The sequence below is a fragment of the Canis lupus genome, chromosome 3, assembly GCF_048164855.1.
Source record: "Canis lupus baileyi chromosome 3, mCanLup2.hap1, whole genome shotgun sequence".
Taxonomy (NCBI): Eukaryota; Metazoa; Chordata; class Mammalia; order Carnivora; family Canidae; genus Canis; species Canis lupus.
This window is the reverse complement of record NC_132840.1, coordinates 34,114,725-34,134,782: the sequence shown is the minus strand read 5'-3', so window position 1 is coordinate 34,134,782 and position 20,058 is coordinate 34,114,725. Positions and strand designations below refer to the sequence as shown.

The 20,058-nt window shown below is 51.1% G+C and overlaps 1 protein-coding gene across 5 annotated transcripts; it reads left to right on the top strand.

Annotated features, from left to right (window-relative positions):
• Positions 1 to 18: 18 nt before the first annotated feature.
• On the top strand, positions 19 to 19,378 carry CYB5RL (cytochrome b5 reductase like). Of its 5 annotated transcripts, none has more exons than XR_012028102.1 (9): positions 19 to 174; positions 2,942 to 3,232; positions 4,141 to 4,289; positions 7,544 to 7,631; positions 10,991 to 11,095; positions 12,826 to 12,918; positions 14,199 to 14,402; positions 17,983 to 18,312; positions 18,961 to 19,378. XR_012028102.1 is itself a non-coding variant. In XM_072820337.1 (8 exons), exons 2-8 carry the CDS (start codon positions 3,038 to 3,040, stop codon positions 18,184 to 18,186), a joined length of 1,038 nt encoding a protein of 345 aa, XP_072676438.1. In that variant the 5' UTR covers positions 19 to 174; positions 2,942 to 3,037; the 3' UTR covers positions 18,187 to 19,378. The 5 variants fall into 5 exon arrangements, 3 of the variants coding, with proteins under 3 accessions (XP_072676438.1, XP_072676439.1, XP_072676440.1); XR_012028103.1 differs by lacking the exon at positions 18,961 to 19,378 and adding an exon at positions 17,288 to 17,384 and having other exon boundaries at positions 17,983 to 18,122; XM_072820337.1 differs by having other exon boundaries at positions 17,983 to 19,378.
• The last annotated feature ends 680 nt before the right edge of the window (positions 19,379 to 20,058 follow it).

The window sequence follows — 20,058 nt, the reverse complement described above, 5'->3', positions numbered from 1 at the left end:
GGCGCCAAGCCTCGTTTCGTGAGTGGCAGCCACTTCAACCAATCATAATCGAGACATCCTAGCCTTGCCCCACCCCACAGGCTATTTTCATTTTAGAGACCCTCCCTTCCCCCCGCCGCCTCCCTCGGGAGGGCGGCACCTGGAGGAAGCTCGAGGGGAGGCGCAGGTGTGGAGGTGAGTGGTCTTGGGATAGGCTGGGATAGGACTAGGGGTAGAACGCCAGTACTTCCGATCCCAACGTAGGGCAACCTGGGCAGTTGAAGTTTGGGTAGGGTACTTCCCTCCGAGCCCCTAAGTTAGAGCACCTGCGCAGCGCCCGGGCCGTGGGGGGTGCGCTCCCGTCTCCTTGCCTCACCACCCGCTGCTCGCCGCTGCCCCTCCCCGAGCCTGAGATGGCTGCATCCGACTGCACGCCCCTTCCCCAGCGTCAGGAGGGAGTTAGTTTCCCCCCTTTCCTCGGGGTTTACCTGTCCGCGTCCCAGAAGCAAGGCCAGAGCTGGGAAAAATGTTCCTTTGCTCCTTGCACCAACACCTGTTTTATCAACTGCTTGCAATGTGTTCGGCCCTGTGATGGGCATTTGGTTTGCGTTGGTGAATAAAACAGCTATGGAATGTAGAGTGCATGGGTAGAAAGCAAGTAAAGTCCACGAATAAGCCGTTGCAACTGGCAAATGTGTTTTCCATTCTTTTCCCCCAGTTATTTTTTCGTTTTTAGCATTTAACACTAAAGGCCAGGTTTTCCATTTTGATCTTGTCTCATGATGTCTCTCGCGCTAGAATGTAAACCCCATGAGCGCAAGGGGTTTTGCTTCTTCACTGCTCTGTCTCCTGCACCTAGCACAATGCCTAGCACTAACAAATATATGTTAAATGAATCAATACATAATAGAAACAAATAGGGTGCATGACAGAGAAGGAGAAGGAGGAGGGTCAAGGTGGACCTCTCAGAGGAGGTGACCTTTAAGGAAAAGCCCTGAAGGATGGAGAGAGTCATCCTACCAGAGGCAACAACGTGTCAAGTCCTAGCTTAAACATAGCGCTTCTTATACTGAAGAGGTAGAGGCTAGAAGGAGGCAGGAACCAAATTTTTTTTTTTTAAGATTTTATTATTTATTCACAAGAGACAGAGAGGCAGAGACACAGGCAGAGGGAGAGGCAGGCTCCATGCAGGGAGCCCAACGTGGAACTCAATCCCGGGACTCCAGGATCACGCCCTGGGCCAAAGGCAGGCTCTAAACCGCTGAGCCACCCAGGGATCCCAGGAACCAAATATTTAAAAGTTCATGAAGGACTTGGCCAACTTCTCTGCCAATTTCCAAAATATCAAAGAAGTAGGATAATTAAGACCCAGAGAAGGTAGGTTCAAGGCAAGTACTGATAGGAATAACCCTCACACTGTCTTGCAGATTACAGTTCACAGAGCTCTCTGTTCTCTCACTTATCTTGCAAAAACTGCAAGAGTTAAAAAAAAAAAAAAAGCACGAAGAGGGTTCTAGACTTCATTCACTCACAATGCATCCCTGGTCCATAGCACAAAACAAAAATGGTTTGGATTGAGATAACCTCATGTTAGGCTGCAAGTTCTATAAAGGTAGAGAGCCCATGTCCTATTTACATCTTATGTCCCAACACCTAGCATTGTGGCTGGTCTGGCTCCGAGACCTTATCTGCAAACTAAATGAGCGCTCACCATTCACTGGAGCCTTCCGTATGCCAGGCTTGTGCTTGGTGGTGGAATACAGAAAGAATAAGACACCATCCTTGCCCTCAAGCCTGCTAAACCTTCTTGAAATCATAGAGTTCATGAGCAATAGAACCAAGTTTTCTGAAACCAAGCCCTTTCTAGTATAAGAAAAAGATGTATTGCACATGCACACAGAGGGACTGCCCTTCCAAAACTAAATGATAAGAGGTTTTGGACAAGTTCTGATCAGAAGGAGACTGGGGCACCAGGCAAGAAGATTAGATTGGAGCCAGTAGGCTATTGGGGAGCTGTTAAACGTTGCTAAGCGGGAGACTGTCATGATTAGAGCTGGTGGCAGATGTGCCAATGGATGGTGTAGGGAGAGACTGGAAGCACATCCTCTGGGATCATTGGAAGCTCCAGTGTAAATGGACATGGGAAGCAGGAAAAGTAGAAAAGGCCTTAAAGGTTAGGAATTGTGGGAAGTGATTGGTAACCAAGAAACAGGACCTCCCTGTCTTTTAGGAACTATGTGATCTTGTGTACATTATTACCGCCCCCCCGCCCCAGACCCCAGTTTTCCCATTTATAAAATGACATCTCTAGTACCAGCCTCATTATAAAGATTAAATGAAATGCAGCAATTTGGTGGGTGACTTACCTTGCTGAAAGAAACTAGACACAAAAGAATACATTGGTAGGATTCTGTTTACATAAAGGCAAGAGCCCGGCAAAGCTGAACTATAGTGATTAAATTTGTACACAAAGGTGGCAAAACCAAGGAAAAGCAAGGGAATGGTTATACCAAAGGTCAGGATTATGGTTACTTTATGGGGGATGGGAGGTGATCAGGAAGGGACACATAGGAGTGGCTTCTGGGTTGCTAGCAAGGTTCTTTGTACTTGACTACATGGTAGCTACAGAAGCGTTGTTTGCTAATCTTATTTCTAAATAATTTTATAATTATTAAATTACACTTAAATATTATATTTTATCATTTGAAATATTTTTTAAATTCATTATGGTTTTCTATGTTAAGTGCTTAATTCAGCACTCAAAGTCTGGGAAGAAATCAGGAAACTTTGGTTGCCAGCTCTGATTGTTGTGTCCCGTCTGCCTGCTTCCCCTGCCAGGCAGCCGATCTCAGGGTTGATTCATCCCTGTCCCACTGCTCACACAGAGTGTGACACCTGCAGGCCTCAGAATGGGAGAAATAGAGGTGACCAGAGTGTAACCCACATGTTTTCCTTCTCTCAGGCCAACAACAGAGGGTCTGGGCCTGTGGCCTCACAGAGTCAGATCTGTTCCGGGAGGAGCACCAATTGTCCCTCCCAGGCTGCTCAAGCCCCACTGATGACGGATGAGAATGAGGAGAATGATGATGAGGGAGCCTGGCTGCAGCTTCGGCCGGTGGAGCCCTTGCCCTCTCAATGCTGTGGCAGTGGCTGCTCACCTTGTGTGTTTGACCTCTATCACCGAGAGCTGGCAAGGTGGGAGGCAGCCCGAGCCAGCAAGGACAGGAGCCTTCTGAATGGGGAGGAGCCACAGGTGAGAGAGCACTGCTCCTCAGACAAGAAGGGCCAGGGTGGCAGTGTCAGCCTGGCCTCTGCCCTGCACAGTGCACCTGTGTGGGGAAGCTTTTCCTGACTCTGCACAGCAGAGAAAAAAGAGTGTGCTTAATAGAAGCAGACAGATCCAAGTTCAAAGCGTGACCCTGAATTGGGCATGGGGTCGTTCCAGGAGTGAATGAGGTTTGGGCATTTTACAGGAGAGAGATCTGTGAGTCATGACATTCAGAGAGGACTTCCTGAAGGAGGTGCGGGTGGCTGGAATGTTAAAGGCAGTGGGCTGAGACTTAGAAGACATGAATTTGAATTCCTGCTCAGGGATGACCTTGGACACGTAAGCCACTACCACTCAGGCCTCAGTTCTCAGTTTCCCCACATGGAAAATGAGAATATTGGATTAGATCATCTTAAGTTCCCATCAATTTCTAAATTTTGCAAATCTGGATTTTTGGCAGGTTTGAAGGATGAATAGATATTTCATACATTGGAGATGCATATTCTGCATAAGGGGCACAGCTTGAACAAATAAAAACTCCCAGATAGCAAGCAGGGAAAACAGAGACAAGTTTGGCATCTGATACATCGGAGAGAAAATGAAGCTTGAGGTTTGTCCACAGGCCCGTGGAGTATCCCTCTAAAGAGACTGCATGTTATCCTGTGGCTAAAGGAGCCACAGAAGGCTTCTGAGCAGGGGCAGCTCAGTATGAAAAGCTCAGGTCTTCTTAGATCAGAGCATGAAGGGGAGGGGAGGGGAGGGGAGACTACTCTCTACTATACAGAAAACTTTCAGGCAGAGATAAATAGCCTGTTCTGGGGGGCAGCAAGAAAGGAGCTTGTGGGTGCTTGTGTGTCTGTTGTGCCTAGCTGTTGGATATTTTCCTGTTGCAGAGCTGCCCATCTAGGCTGAGCCCAGAGACCTTCCTGGCTTTCCGCATCAGTGCCATGGACAGACTCACCGAGGACACTTACCGTGTTCGGTTTGCGGTCCCCAGGAACAGCCAGCTCGGCCTGCGGCCTGGCCAGCACCTCATCCTACGGTACACTCAGTGGGAGGGCCAGAGCTTTGCAGCCCCGCTTTGTCATTTGCTGGCTGTGTGGTCACAGGCAACTTGCTTCACTTTCCTTAAGCCTGCATTCATCACCTTTATTTGTTTTTTTTTAAAGATTTTATTCATTGATTCATGAGAGACAGAGAGAGAGAGAGAGAGAGAGAGAGAGGCAGAGACATAGAGGGAGAAGCAGGCTCCATGCAGGGAGCCCGATGTGGGACTCGATTCCAGGACCTCGGGATCACACCCTGAGCTAAAGGCAGACGCTCAACCACTGAGCCACCCAGGCATCCCCATTCATCACCTTTATTTATTTATTTATTTATTTTTTTATATTTTATTTATTTATGATCGACAGAGAGGGAGGGAGAGAGAGAGAGAGAGAGGCAGAGACACAGGCAGAGGGAGAAGCAGGCTCCATGCACCGGAGCCCGACGTGGGATTCGATCCCGGGTCTCCAGGATCGCGCCCTGGGCCAAAGGCAGGCGCTAAACCGCTGCGCCACCCAGGGATCCCCATTCATCACCTTTAAAGTAAACGTAGTGCTGCCTGACTCAGAGGGTTCTGGGATTGTGTTTTCATAATAACCAACAGTAGCAGCAAACAGTTTCATTGCATTTATTCTCCAAGGCACAGTTCTGTATTCTCACACCTAGCAACTCATTGAATACTCACACAACTGTGTATTTGGAGGAAACCAAAGTTGGAGAGGTTCAGTAACTTGCCCAAGGTCACCCAGTTAGGAAGTGGTGGAGCCAGGATGTGAAGGCAAGCCGTCTGCCTCTAGAGCCTGCAGTATGAATCTAATAGTAGTGCCAGTTGATAGGAAGGACACTTGTCCTCCAGCATAAGGGACTTGCCCAGGATCATGCAGGTAGTAAGTCCTGCAGCCAGGATTCAAACCGAGACAGCTTGGCTCCCCAGCTACCCTCTACCAGTGTCTTCTGCAGTTTCTTCCTCTTCCAAGCCTTCTTCTGACAGCTCCCCCAATCTTGATCCCCTCCCAGCCCACCTGCCCAGGGTCAGGGCCCTTTGGGACCTCCAGGTGGAGGCATTGCTAGATGGTTGACTCTGGATCTGAGGCTCAGCAGAGAGAGATGAGCTCTAGATGTGGGTGTGGGAATTATCACCCTGTACCTGGATGGCATTTGGGAGCATATGAGGCATGGAAAGAGGGACAAAGGGCCAAACGGACAACTCCAGCATTTGTGGTATTGGCAGGAAAGGGAGGATCCAGCAAAGCAGACAGAAGGTATAGCCAAGGACACCTTGGGGCCTCTGTCCTTTAAGGTCTTCCTTTGACCCTGGGGTTCTGGAATCGAGTTCAGAGTCCTGCTCAGCAGGGTGCCTACCTCTCCTTCTCCCACTGCCACTCCCTCTGTGCACTCACACATGCTTGCTGTTTCTCTCTCTCTCTCTTCCCCCAAATAAATACATAAAATCTTAAAAAAAATAAAAAAAAATAGGTACAGCCAGAGGATGAGGAGAGTATCTTACTACTGGTCACATTTGAGCCACTTGCCTCATGCTGACCCCTGGTGTCTGTGCCCAGTGTATCCGGCCTGTGGCCTGGCTGGCTGTCCTTAAAGCTCAACATCCCAACGGCTCCAGGGCAGCCCACAACCCCATGCAACCGTCCATTCATGAATCAGGGATGCCCAGCACTCTGCCCTGAGCTTGGTCCCTCTCCTCTACCCTCTCTGCTGCTCCAGTGACAGCCCTAAAACAGGTATCTGACCATGTCACTCCCTTCTGGTGTTCCAGGGAAGCTCCCCAAGGCCCCAGCTTCCTTCCCTACCAAGTTCTCCCCACTCCTCCCTCACACTCGTGCCTTGCTCCAGCCTCATGACCCACTCACCAGTTCCTGGCTTGCTCTGCATTTCCTACCTCTAAGGTCTTTCCCAGGCTGTGCCTTCTGCCTGGATTACTTCCTATCCTGTCCCCACTTTTATCTGTCAGTGGCCTGCCTCTTTCATACCCAGGATGGTAGCAAAAGCTCCAGGAGGCCTCTTGAAGCTCCCCGTGCGAGGGCTCCCTCCGTGTGGAGTGTGTCCGTGTTTACCTCTGTGGTAGCAGGTGCCACAGTGCTCTTTGCATCCCTGCCACACCACATGTCGTGTTTATTATTTCCTTGGTTGTTCTCTAAGCATTTCTTGAATATTTTGGTCTGGCTTCTTGCTTTTGATGCATTAGGATGGGGCTTTGTAATTTTTTATTCTTTTTTTAAAGATTTATTTATTTGTTGAAGAGAGAGTACATGTGTGCGAGAAGGGGGAGGGACAGAGGGTGAGAATCCCAAGCAGACTCCCCACTGAGCATAGAGTCTGAAGCAGGGCTTGATCCCACGACCCTGCCGAGATCATGAGATCATGACTGAGCTGAAATCAAGAGTCAGACACTTAACCAACTGAGCCACCAGGCGCCCCAGGATGGAGCCTTTTTAATGTTTGCATACCTCTGAGAAGAAAGTTTTATACACAGTAGGACTCAAAAGAGGGGTGCTTGGATGCTCCTGAGAACCTCTGAGGTGTCGTGTGAGGAACCTGGCTCTGGAGTCAGACAGAGCTAAGGGTGAATTTCAGCTGTGTGACCTCAGGCGAGTAACATCCTAAGCCTTGGTTTCCTCATGTGGGTTATTGTTGGTTAAATGAGGTAATGTACACAATATGCTTGGTCCATAGTAGGTATTTAATACAACATGGCTCTTATTATTGCTCATGATAATCATCCTGGCCCCCTTGTTGATAACATCATAAAAAGGATTCATGCATGAGGTGAGGCTTTCGACTAGGGCAACTTTGAGGATCCTTCTAATTCTGATACTTCTGGTACCGGTAGTAAGTATTTAATAAATGTTAGCAGTCTTTATCTTTCTCATTCTGTGGTCAGGAAGAGGTCAGGACCAACCACAGTGATGTCCTAAAAACAGCTCACATCATCAGTGGATTCTCTGAAAACTTTCCCATCTGTGATCCCATTAAAACCATACAACAGGGACACACATGGTTGCCCCCACTTTACAGAGGGGCAGCTAAGGGATCAGTGACCTGCCTAGGTCTCACAGCCAGCATGTGGCAGTGGGGGAGCCCAACACTCCTTTTTTCTGTTCCACCTTCAGTGAGGACCACTGGGGCGGCCAGGCCACAGCTAGCTTTCCCCAGCCTGGCACAGAGTAGGTACCTATAAGTGTTTGTCAAATGCCTGGCTGACTACCTGACCATATATATGCTTTTCTTTCTCAGAGGGAAGGTGGATGACTTAGAAATTCAGAGAGCCTATACACCCATCAGCCCTGCCAATGCAGAAGGGTACTTTGAAGTTTTAATCAAGGTGAGCTGACCCACGCAGATGCTCTTAGGATGGTACAGACCAGACCTCTGTTTGCCACCTGGGTCAGGATGGGGCGGTGCCCCCCATGGGGGAAAAGCCAGTGTTCACGTGGGAGGAGGCTGGCTGGAAAGTGCAGTCAGAGTGAAGGAAACCTTCTCCCGTCTCCTCCTTTCCCAGGGGAGGGGAGCTGTCACCTCAGACCGCAGCAGAGACAGATTCTATGAAAAGGAGGCTCAGACTGAGAAAAGTAATGCTGTTCCCTCTCGTCTTCTCAGCTATTCACGGGGAGGGAGTGAGCACTGAGCCCCAGGGAAGGGGCAACCAAGTCTCCTGTCCCTGCTGTGTACTGGTGGCTAGGCTTCAAAGATGAGTCAGATACACTCCCGCCCTGGGATGGGGGGCCAGACCAAGGCAGTACAATGTGAGAGATGCCGTGACATGAGGCCTCAACCTGATTCAGGGCAGCTGGGGGTGCAGGGTAGGCAGCGGGGCTTCCTCACAGAAGCTGAGTTTGAACCGTGCATTGAAATTAAGGAGTGGAGGAAGGTCACAGGGCCGGAAACAGCACGTACGATGGCAGAGGAGGCACGGTTTGAGGAGCTGTTCGTCACTTGTCTCAGAATAGAAGGGGACGAGCAGCAAAAAGGTGGGGCCTCAGACCATTCTCAGGGAGTAGATGGGGCTAGTGCATTGGATTCGGGCCTTGAGGAAGGAATACAAATTGGCAGTGACAGGGAGTGGCATTCCAGGCCGAGGGGACAGATGACCAAAGGCAAGGAGGGGTGAAACAAGGTCTTGTGGCAACTGTACCCAGTCTGAGGTTGAAGAGAGGTGCTCATGGGAGCAGCCGGGGTGGGAGGGGCACTTGGCAGAGAGGAGATGAACAAAATGGGCTGGGTACAAATACTGCCCCACCCCCTAGGACCCAAGGACTCCACACCAGATGTATAAGAGGTCTTGAAGATACGATTATGTGGAAAAAATAATGAAACTTTTGATATGCTAACATTTTTGACTTACAGAAACGGTAGCTTCACAAAGGTCAACCTGATATACAGTCTCCATCATCATTTCCCAAACAGAATCCTAGGGAACACTGATGTTTAAGAATAGCTTTCAAAAAAAAAAAAAAAAGAATAGCTTTCACATCCTTTATCTCCCTTGTAGGACGGGAATTATTATTCCCCTTTCACTGACAAGCAAACTGAGACCCCAGGAGGACCCAAGGCTCCACAAGTATTAAGAAGTGTAGCCAGTGAGCAAGTCCTGGCCTCCTGACTCCAGGACCCCAGGGCTGTCTTGGCTCCTGCCTTCCCTGACTGCAGTCAAAGCCCAAGTGTTTATTCCCTCACACAGAAGCTTGGATGGGATCCCTTCTCCACGCAACTGTTTGTCTGGGAGATTCCACAAATCCTCTCCAAATGGCCTGCTTCCCCAAGCTGCTTGTCTGGGTGTGTTTCTGTTGAAAGGATAAGCCTGGAGATAGTTCTTCAGGGCAGCTGGATCTCTCCCAGCTGCAAGGCTGATTTTCTCCTTCGTTTACCGGAAAGCCTCTCTTTAGAGAGATGCTTAATTATCCCTAAGCCGCTGGCTGGGAAGAGCTGGAAATGTCTTTGCAAATTGTGGAGGCAGGCGAGTTTTTTAGGTTTACCTCCCCTGTGGATGGGAGGGAGGCATTCCCATCTCTCGGGCACTGTCTGGGCACCAGGCACTCTTTCCAGCTCTTCATGTTCATCATCTCCTTTCAATCTCGTAACCATCCTGCAGAGTAAATCTCATTATCCCACTTTACAGATAAAAAAACTGAAACTCAGAGTGATGATGTCACTGTCCCAAGGTCCCTTGGGTAACATGATCCCACATAGAAGAACAGAAGTTCAGTGTCAGTTCTGTTTAATGAGTACAGACTGAGCAGGCTCCACGCACGTGCTGGAGACACAGAAGAATCCTTCCTTTCTCCTTGAGTGCTGTCTATGCTATAGGGCCATGGAAGCCATACCTGGGGCTATGGCTTCCTCAAGACGGGGTCCAGAAAACAGGCATCTTCTGAGACAAGCCTCCAGCGAGTTGGGAGGAGAACTTAGCCTCCCTCCCAGACTTCCTACAGGAGGGCTGTGGACTTACCTTGTTTGATGCATATGGAACCCAACAAAGTCAGAGATGCTCCCAGAGGTAGCTGTGGGTATTCAAAAGCATGTCTGGTGACCAAAGCCCAGTCTCCTTCAAACTTGGTTATATTCTCACTCCAGACACCCTTCAGGTCCTGTCAGAGCTTCCCCCTTTCCCTCACACTCTTATGTCTTGGGCTGTCCTACCCTTGACCATATCACATCTGATACAGAACCCTGTGTGCCTTCCTGCTCCCATCCCTAGTGAATGCAATCTTGCCTCGTCTGCAAGGTGCAGCTCAAATGCATCCTCCTCCAGGAAACCACCCTTGATCCTACTCCATTGGAAGTGACTGTACCTCCTCAGGGCTCTCTCAGCATTCTGTCCTTTTCGTTGGGTATTAGACTGTCTCTACCTTGTATATATGTGAGACTTTGGCCCTCCTAGTTTGTGAGCTCCTTAAGGGAAGGGCCTGAATCTGGATTGATTCACTGATTCATTGAGATATCTACGAAGTCTTTTCCAAGGTTCTGGCACTGACTGCCTTCACGGAGCTTAAGGTCTAGCTGTCTTCCATGCAGCCCCAGCATGGTGCCTGCCCACTCCCATGAAGGAATCCTCTCCACAACCCTTGCTTTTCCATCCAGCCAGGAGACAGTGACAGGTAATGAAGAGGTTGCAAATGAGTGGCCTGCAAATGGATTACAGCACTTAAGTGTATTTGGTTTGGGCCTACAGCATTTTAAATTTAGAATTAATTTCTGATGTTTCAAAAATAAAAAATTTGAATCTCTTACCCCTCTTAGAAAATCAGAAGATATGGCATCATCAGCCTCATAATCCACCTCCCATAATCCATAATCCAGAATCTGCAAAGCAACTTCCTCCTTTAGAAGGAGCATTCATGTACTCACCAATTTACCACAGTCCCCACCACCCCCTGTTGTCTCCCCAGTAGAGTGAGTGTCAGTTGCCATTAATCATCTCATACCCAGTTCTTTACTCAGTGATGTTACATCACAGGACCCCCCTAGTCATGTGGTTTTGAGACCTCTGAAAGTAAGCCTGTCGGTCCTGTGGTTCTTATCCCAGCCTCACCATTTTCCTTCTGGATAAGCTTCTGGGCCCTCATGTGAAAACTGGGACCCATGTACCAACTCTGGGGCAACTAGGAGGATTCAGTGAGATAACCCATGTTAGGCGCTTGGCCTGCATCCATCCCAGTGAGGTTTCCTTGTATTTGCTCCCAGTGCTACGAGACTGGGCTGATGTCCCGGTATGTCAAGTCCTGGAGTACAGGAGACACAACCTTCTGGCGAGGACCTTTCGGCGACTTCTTCTATAAACCAAACCAGGTCAGTGCCAGCACACCAAGTCCCCAGGAGACCCCTCCTGGCTTAGCTTCCAGGACCACAGTTTTTAGGTTTCAGGCTGGAGAATTGCACTGTAGTCTTCCTGAGCCCGAGCCCAAGCCCAAAAGCATCCTTGGGGTTGGACATGGGAGGAGATGGGATGGGCACAAATAAACAAAACTGCCTGCATATGCTCTACAACTATCCAGGGCTGCCCATTGCCTAGAAAATCCATACTCATATACCTGGTACTCAGGACTCCTGTACCATCAGACCCTCAGACATCTTTCCACTTTCACATTCCAGCTATAACACCGTGGAGACTACTCCCTTAAATATACTCCATAGCTCTCCACTCAGAGGCCCTTTCTCTCATCTTCCTGGCATATTCATATCCTTCCCTGATGTGCCCAAGAATTAATAATTTCTCATCAGTTGGTGCCTATCTGGAAGGCAGCTTGGCAGTGCGTACCAAGAGTCTTAAGAATCTTCAAATCCTTTGACCCAGTAATTCCACTCCTGGAAGTCTGTCCTGTGGAAAGAATCCAAATGCTGCCTCTTGTGCACATGTTCACTGAAGCTTTATTTATAATAGCAGGAAATTGGAGGAAACTGAATATTCAGCCGCAGGGGAATAGTTAAATACAATGGGTTACAGGTACTTGATAGAATATCATTCTGGATTTTTAAATTATGTTTATAAATGATGTTATATGCTTATGCTATAAGATCAGGTGACAAACACTATGTACAAAACTGCATATACAACAGGTTGGAAAACTAAGTTTAAATGCACAGGAATAAATATGAAAAGAAAATGCAATGCAGTGTTAGTAGCTCTGAGTGGTGGAATTATGGGTGATTTTCGTTTTCTTCATTATACCTTCCAAATTATCCACAGTGAATACCTATTACTTTTATAATTAGGCAACAAAGCAAATCAAAAGCAAATGAAAAATAATGAATCATTCCTTTCTCTGTTATTTTTGTTTAATATAAAAATAGCTTTTATTGTTTTTTTCCTTACTACAAATACAGTACTTGTACATTACCAAAATAATAATAATAAGTCAGATATGGAGAGGCAAAAGGAAGAAAAGAAAGAACACCTGTAGGCTGCCTACCCAGACATACCAGGCTCGCTACCATGGCAGAAACCTTCCAGCTCCCCTTCTACACATGGATGGAACAGCCATGCACACACACATGTGTGTGACAATACTATGAGGCACGTGGATGGTGCTGCCTATGTGCCAGGTTCTGATGTTCACACTTGCTGTATAAAACTTTATTTTACCCTCACGGCAGCTCTTAGGTACTGCTACCTCCATTTTGCAGACATGTGTGGTATGTATGTTGCAATACTCTTCTGCAGCATACTCCTAGTATAAACCATGCTCAGCCTTGCGTTTTAGCTCTTCCCCAGCCCCTGAAAGCAGGGACCAGGATTGTCCTTGTTTCCTTCTGACCTAGAGGGGACACCTGATGAACATTGTTCTGAGCATTTCCAGGTGAAGCCTTCTCCATGTCCACAGAATGCCCCTACCAAGTCTCTGTACTTCCTATCCAGGGAGGTTGTAGGGCTAGTCAGTAAGAGAGAAGAGATGGCATCTCACACAGAAAAATGTGACTGCTGAAACCGGCTAAGGCTTGGTTCTATGCCCAGGGGACATGGGCTGCTCTGACCCTCTCCCTGGCCCTGCCTTTCCTCTCTGCCTTCATCTTCATTGTAGATGGATATCGTGGCAGCCCTGAGACTGGCATATGAGCATCTGTCCATGTGTTCCTTCCAGACACTCTCAGACCCCACCCAGGGCCACAGACAGGTGGGACAAGGCCCTGTTCTCCAGAAGCTCACAGTGTGATGGGGGACAGACACCTACACAAATGGTGGCAGTACGGCATGACTAGTGTCATGAGGAGGGTGCACAGAGGTGGGGATGCAAAAGAAGGACCTCTCACATGCTACTGGCTCGGGGAAGACTTTCCAAAAGAGACCCTGAGCAGTGGTGGGAGAAGGAGGAGCACACATGCTGGGGACCAGGAGGCTGAGGATGTGCGCACGGGACAGGGGTGGGAGCAGGAGTCTGGGGGCACGCAGGATAGGGTGGTGTGTCCAGTAGCGGGGCTCCATGACAGAAGGGGTCAAATCATGTGGAGCAGCAGGATCCACACCAGACACTTGATGGCATCTCGTTTAATCCTACGACAAATCTGAGGCATGTGCTACTGTGGAGAGGAGCTGTTATTATTTTTAACATGATGAAACCAAGGCTCAGAGAAGTGAAGCAGTTGGCCAGATCATACAGCAGGGGATTTATACCCATGTCTGCATGACTGATACTCAAGGGAGTGTTTCATGCAGGGGCATGATGTGCATTAGTGGTGAAAACTTGGCCTGCATTCTTAGAAGCCTAAGCTCTAGAATGCAGGAGGTAACTGCTTGGCCACATAGGTCAGGAGCTAACCTTTAAAGCACTGACCTTAAAGAAGATCATGCCTCCTAAACAGACCGAGAGCCAGGAGATGGATTCGTGGATTCAGTGATGGGTTGGCGGCATTGGGGCCTCTTAGGAAAGATTCACTTTTATTGCGTGGCTCCTCTGTGCCAGCACCGTGCTAGGCGCTTATGCATAGTATCTCAGACTAGAGAAGAGCAGGCTCAGGGATCCATGTCAGGGCCCTCAGATCTCTGCAGAGCTGCCTAGGGGTGGAGAAGGCAGCCTACAGGGCAGGGCTGAGATAGGGGCAGTGGACAAGGCTTTGGCAGGTGCACATTTCAGCTCAGTGTGAGGTAGAGAGATCTCCCTGGCAAGGGGAGTCAGCCTATAACAGAGCAAATGGCTTTGGGAGGTAGTAAGCAAAGTCCTGTGGAGATTCGCAAGAAAGCAACTAAGCCACTTGGAGGATGGGCTAGACCATTTCATGTATCATCAGCCCCCAGAGTCCATGATTGCTGTTACACAGACCTCACAAGCCAGGATGGCTTCCTGGAGGATGTAGACAGGGGAACTCAGATGTGCTGTGCAGTTCAGGCAAGCCCCAGAAAAGGCCATGTGGCGGGTGAGCAGGCTGAGACCTGCCACATCCCCGTTCCAATCCCCAGCACGGTGAGCTCCTCATGCTGGCATCGGGCACTGGCCTGGCCCCCATGGTGCCAGTCCTGCAGAGCATAACAGACAACGCAGAGGACGAGACCTTCGTCACCCTGGTCGGCTGCTTCAAGACCTTCGAGGGTATCTACCTGAAAACCTTCCTCCAGGAGCAGGCCCGTTTCTGGAACGTCCGAACCTTCTTTGTACTCAGCCAGGTGAGTCCTGCATGGGTACTTCCTTCCCAGATTGAGGCTGTGCAGTCCCCCTGTGCCCGACCTGAGGACCTGCTGTGGCCTCCCTGCCCCACTATACCAGTAATCTCTGCTGCCGGTGGGAACCCCCACCCCCACCCCCCTGTGCCTTGCAAGGAAGGCAGGTACAGTTCTGTTTGGGTGGATGCGGGAACCAAGCTCAGAGAGGTGAAGGTGCAAATCTGTCCACGCTGCTGGCTGGGGCGAAGCCAGGCCTGGAGCCCTGGGAGAGCTCCAGCCCTCCTCACCATGCTGCCTGCCATCTGCCTCTGGCGTCACCAGGTATAGGGCTGGGGGCCTGTTTGTGGAGTCAGTGGGCCAGGCCGCAGATGTCCCCCAGTGGGGGCATAAGCTCCTTCTTGGCGGAGATCATGTGTCTGGATCATCACACTGTCTTTGGTGCTTTGCAGAGTGCCAGGCACAGAGTAGGCATGCATTCCATCAATAATTGGTGGAGCAAGCTTGCTCTGGGTTCACCAAATTTATCAGGGTCCCTACCACACCACATCGCTCCTACATGGGAAGAAAGCTGCTTCCAGACTCCCTGCTGCAGATACTGAACTGCCTCCTGACCCCTGCCCCTGAGATCCCTCCTCCCGCATGCCCCCGAGCCACCCTGCCCACTCCCTCCCCTCTGGCCCAGGGTTTCTCATCAGAAGCCAGGCCCTAAGCTGCCTTCTCCTTGGTCTGTACCTTTATTTCTCTTCCACACACCCCCAGGGTGAGGGCCTTCCCCCCATTCTGTGTTGCTCGGGGTTGGCCTCACTGCCCAGTACTGTGAAGCACTCTTCTCATCAGTTTTCTATTTGAGGCAGCATCAGAGGGTCCCTAAAGACTGCCGTGATCTTCACTATTGTGACCGGGTTGGGGCAGGTGTCAGGGAACCAGGTTTCCCCACCCCAGCCCCAGAGGTCCTGGAATCCTCGGTGCCCAGGTTCTGTGGGCCTGTCCATGGGACAGAAGGCTTAGTGGCATGAACATCGGGAGGGCCATGCTTGGTGAGCATTAGCAGGAACAGGAAGTGCTGAAGGCCGGAGAACAAAGCAGAGGCTAGTGTGCAGCCTGACTCAAGGGCCAGGTCAAAGGAAGGTAGGAGGAGTGGCAGGAAGGCCGGCACCAGGCACTGTCAGCTCTTGGCCAGCCTTCCTCCCCCCACCCCCAACCACATGTCAGGTGCCAGGGACGGTCAGAAATGAGGACGACCTGCCCCCAGCCCTCCAGGCACTCACCTTTCTATGGGGAGACAGCCACAGGGGTGGCTTCACTGACCACTTTCTTTGTGCCTGGCAGTGTTCTAGGCACTCTGTGTGTGTTAAATCATCTAATCCCACCACAATCTTAGGAGGCTTGTACTGCCACTGTGCCTGTTCTATACATATGGCAAAAGAACCTTGACCAAGTGGGTGGAGGGTTAGGTGTGAACCCAGGTGGTCCTGCTCCAGAGGTCCTATTTTTACTGCTTGTTGGTATAAGACAGCACAGGGAGAGGTCCTACATGGAGGGTGTGGAGGGTACTGGCAGCAAGCAGGGAGGGCTTCACAGAGGAGCTGGCATTGACCCTGGGCTTGAGGGCAGAGTTAAAGTTGACCAGGAATAAAGGGCCTTCAGCCCTGGGCCAGGCATTGATGATGCTAGTGGCCTGGGACTGGGCAGGCGAGTGAGCTGGCTGTCAACGACAGGAGCAGGTGAGGGGTGATGGAGTGGGAGGTGCCTCCTGCCCTTCTGTGCCTCCCTGACCTAGGATGCTCCCTGGCCCACCTGGGCTGCAGCCACAGCAGCCTCATGGGTCTCCCCCTGCAGCCACTCCCTGCCAGTTTGCCCTTCATCTTGCAGCCAGAAGGGCAGCACTGACCACATCACCACCCTGCTTCCAGCCCTTCACAGCTCCCCGCTGTTCTCAGGATGATGGCCAAGCCTGCATGGCTGCCCCGACCTCTGTGGCCTCCTCTCCTGGCACACCCTCCTTGCATGTTGGGGCATCACTGGTCTGCTCTTGGTTGCAAGTACCCGGTGCTTTTCTGGCTGCCAGGCCTGCCTGTGCTGGTGCCATTTCCCCCTCCCAGAGCACTTATCCCCACTTCCTCACCTAACGTCGACTCACCGCTCACATCTCTCTGCTGAGCTGTGACTATCCCAGAAATTTCTCCAGAGTCCCCAGACTGGTGTCAGCATTTCTGCCGTCAGGGCCGGGATCTCCTTAACAGCATTCACCCTGTTGTGTCATCGTTGGTAAGGGTACCCCACCCCACCTGGGTAGCAACCAGACCCACCGCATCCCTGGGTATATGGGGGAGGGGTGCTATGCCAAATCTCACTAGCCTGGGGGGATTGGGCAGTGGGAGGGACAGGTAAGGTCACTGGGCCCTGCTGGTCCCAGCCCTCAAGGGTCAGGTCAGAACTAGGAGGTCAGATATGGGAAGGACCAGATCATCGGAGAGGATCCCCTGTGAGCACCACAATGTTGTCTTCTGGGGCCTCTGGGATCAGATGAGCTCTGTGACGCAAGCCCCTGAGGCTTCCACTCATCACAGTGGCCCACAGAGGCCATGGTTGCTCGGCTGGGACACGGTGGCAGAGGTTAGACTCCAGCCCCCTCCTCCTTCCTGTCTCTCTGCTTAGCCCCAGAAGCTAGAAGCTCGCCTTGATAGGGTCTGCAGAGGTGACAGTCCTGTTCTGTTGTTTGTTTAGATGCTGGTTACATGGTGTCTTCTCTCCATTAGAGATTTTCTAACTACATATATTTCCTGATTGGTGTGCTTTCCTGTATGTGTGTTGTACCTCCATAAAATGTCCACTTAAAAAGTTCCTCTAAGTCAGCTTGAGGTGGAGTTTTTCTTTTGCGACCCTAGGATGAAAGCCACAAGTGAAGGGTGGAGGAGCAGAAAGAGAAAAGCCTGGGTCGCTTGGGCACCATGCACTGTGGAATACTCCCTCCAGCCTTTCTATGTGAGAAATACCACCCTCTTGGTTAAGGCACTGCTGCCCCAGATCCCTGAGACACACAGCCAGAGCGAGACCAGGAACCTTCTCTGTTTAGAGACATTGCCACATCCCAGGGCCTTGCACAGGGCTAGACGCAGAGTGACCACTCAGTAAATATCTGTGATCAACAAGGTCTTTAAAACTTTATGAAACAAGTGAGCACATGTTATGCTCCCAGAATGATGGTGGCGGACAACCTTAAAAATGTACTGGGACGCCCCCTATCTTGGGGAGGAAACATCCCCCTGGAGTGACAGGTGGAGTGCCCTCTGGGAAACTGAGAAATAGTGGGGCCTGCCTCACTGTGTGCCCTGGGATGTGCCCTGGGATGTCCGCCTCCTCTCCGGTACCTCACCTGCCGTGGGAGGATAAGCATCCACCCTCTGGCTCATTAGGGTAGGCAGAGCCCCAGGGCCAGGAAATCCCCGGCTTGGGGTAGGGCTGGCTGAAGGTTGCCTTCCCACCTCTCTGCCTCAATTTTCTCGTTTGACAGAGAACCGTGTGAGCTTGGAAGACTTCTCGGTAGTCACCTGCACTGTTTCTCATTGTCTCATTGTCTCAGGAGAACTCCCTGGAGAAGCTTCCCTGGAGCTACCGGGAGAAGACCCGCTTTGGCCGCCTGGCCCAGGACCTGATTGAAGAGCTGGTCAGCTCCTGCCGGAGAAAGCCATTTGCATTGGTCTGTGGCTCAGCCGAGTTTACCAAGGACATGGCCAGGTGTCTGCTGTGTGCAGGCCTAGCCGAGGACTCCTACTTCCTCTTTTAGCCCTTGCCTCCCTTCCAAAGCCCCAGCCAGCATCCTGCCACTGAGACACTGGAAGAAGCACAGACTAGAGTCAGAAAACATAGAGTGCAGGCCTGGCCCCACTGCTCACTGGCCAGGTGACCTTAGGTAAATGCTTTCCCTCTGTGCACCTCTGTCTCTCATCTACCCCACAAGCCTCCCAGCTCCCTCAGGCAGGCGTATCCCTGTGCAAGAGAGTATGGGGCTGCGGGGGCCCTGGGGAGGAGAAAGACCAGCATGGGAGTCAAGGAGGCCTCTGTGGGGGAAAGCCGTGCCCAGCCCCGGAATGAGTCGGGGTAGGCAGGAGAAGGTGCAGGAGTTTCCCAGGTTCCTTAGATTAGAGGGCTTGCGGACTCCCGTCCCGTCCTACCCCTACCCTACCCGTAGGGGTAAATGCCTGTTCTAAAACCTGCCTTCCCTGAAAACTGTATGTTCCTGCTGTGGCCTCAGGGCTGGCTCAGCTGTGTTGCCTGCTAAGTGTTTAGGGAATGACCACAGGGGTAGCTAAGAGCTCCTCAGAGTAGGAACTTGACTTTGCACCTCCTATGCCTCAAGCCTGACACAACGGTCTTGGGGTCTGTGACCTGATCACATTCTCTGAGCAAGGTGGGCCCTGGATTACTGTTATTTTGTACTGGGCCCAGGCCTTTCCTGCTGCAGACAGCTCGGCTCTCAGTCTCCCCTGGCTCGAGAGCCCAGCCCAGAGTCCTTCCCCAGCAAAAGAGGTACAGAAACAAATACCCCTCCCTCCCGCAGGCAGCCAGCTCAGCCCGCCTCCAGCCGGGAGCCCTGGTGACGGTTGCTATGGCGATCTAAAGATAGAGCAAGAGTCAGGAGACCTGGGTCCTTCTCCCTGCTTTGCCCACTGAGCAGCTGCTGATTCTGCTCCGCCCCCACAGCCCTCCCCACCCCACCCTCCATCCCATGTGGGGCCAGCCCTCCCCAGGGACCTGGCGCTCCTGGGCAGCGCACTGCAGGTAATGAACTCTGCTTCCCACCGTCTGGTCTCCACTGTGCTGCATCAGCTTGGGCTGGCTGCGGGCACTCTGGAATTGGAACATGAAGCCATGAAATCTCCAAGTCAGAGGACCACAGAAGCAGAGTGAGAACATTACAGTCATGGGATCACAGTCGTCCTCACACCAGAGATTAAAGCTCAGGACTCCAGAAACCATCCCGTCTAATAGACTCATTGTGTGAATGGGGAAACTAAGGCCCAGCAAGGCTGAGCGATTTGCCCGAGGTAAAACAGTTCACGGTGGGGTTGGCATGAGAAGCCAGGTTTCCTGATGTCACCTGTATGGAGAGTTGGATAACTGGTGATGTTCAAACTGGGCTCTGTGGGACACTGGGGTTCCTGGCATGGCAGCAGTGAGGGGACAGCCAGATGGGGTTTCCAGGCCCCCTGCAACCAGAGCAGTTCTGTTTTCACCCCATTTGTATTGGGGTTTGCAGTTACCACTATTTGTGAGATAGGATTTTCCTATCTCAAATGTTGCCGCACATGTCCGTGCTGTGCCGTGTTCAGTAAACAGCCCTGGCGGGCATCTGGTCAGAGGCTTCAGGCTGCGCTTTACAGGCAGAGTATTGCAGTCCCTGCTGGGGGCCTCCACCAAAAATCCTGCGCACACAAGCATATCAGAAAAGTCTGATTGATGGTCAAGAAATTTCTTTCATTTTGTTTAACTCGGAGTTTTCCAAGCTTATTTAACTATAGGATGGTTTTGTCCACTAGAATCTTTGGAGACTAGCATTCCGTGGCCTGTGCTTTGGGACACAGTGGTCCGTGGCGCAGCCCCTTTCCACGGGGTGTAGTGAGCAGCAAGGACTGCACTAAGCCTCAGGAGCAGGAGC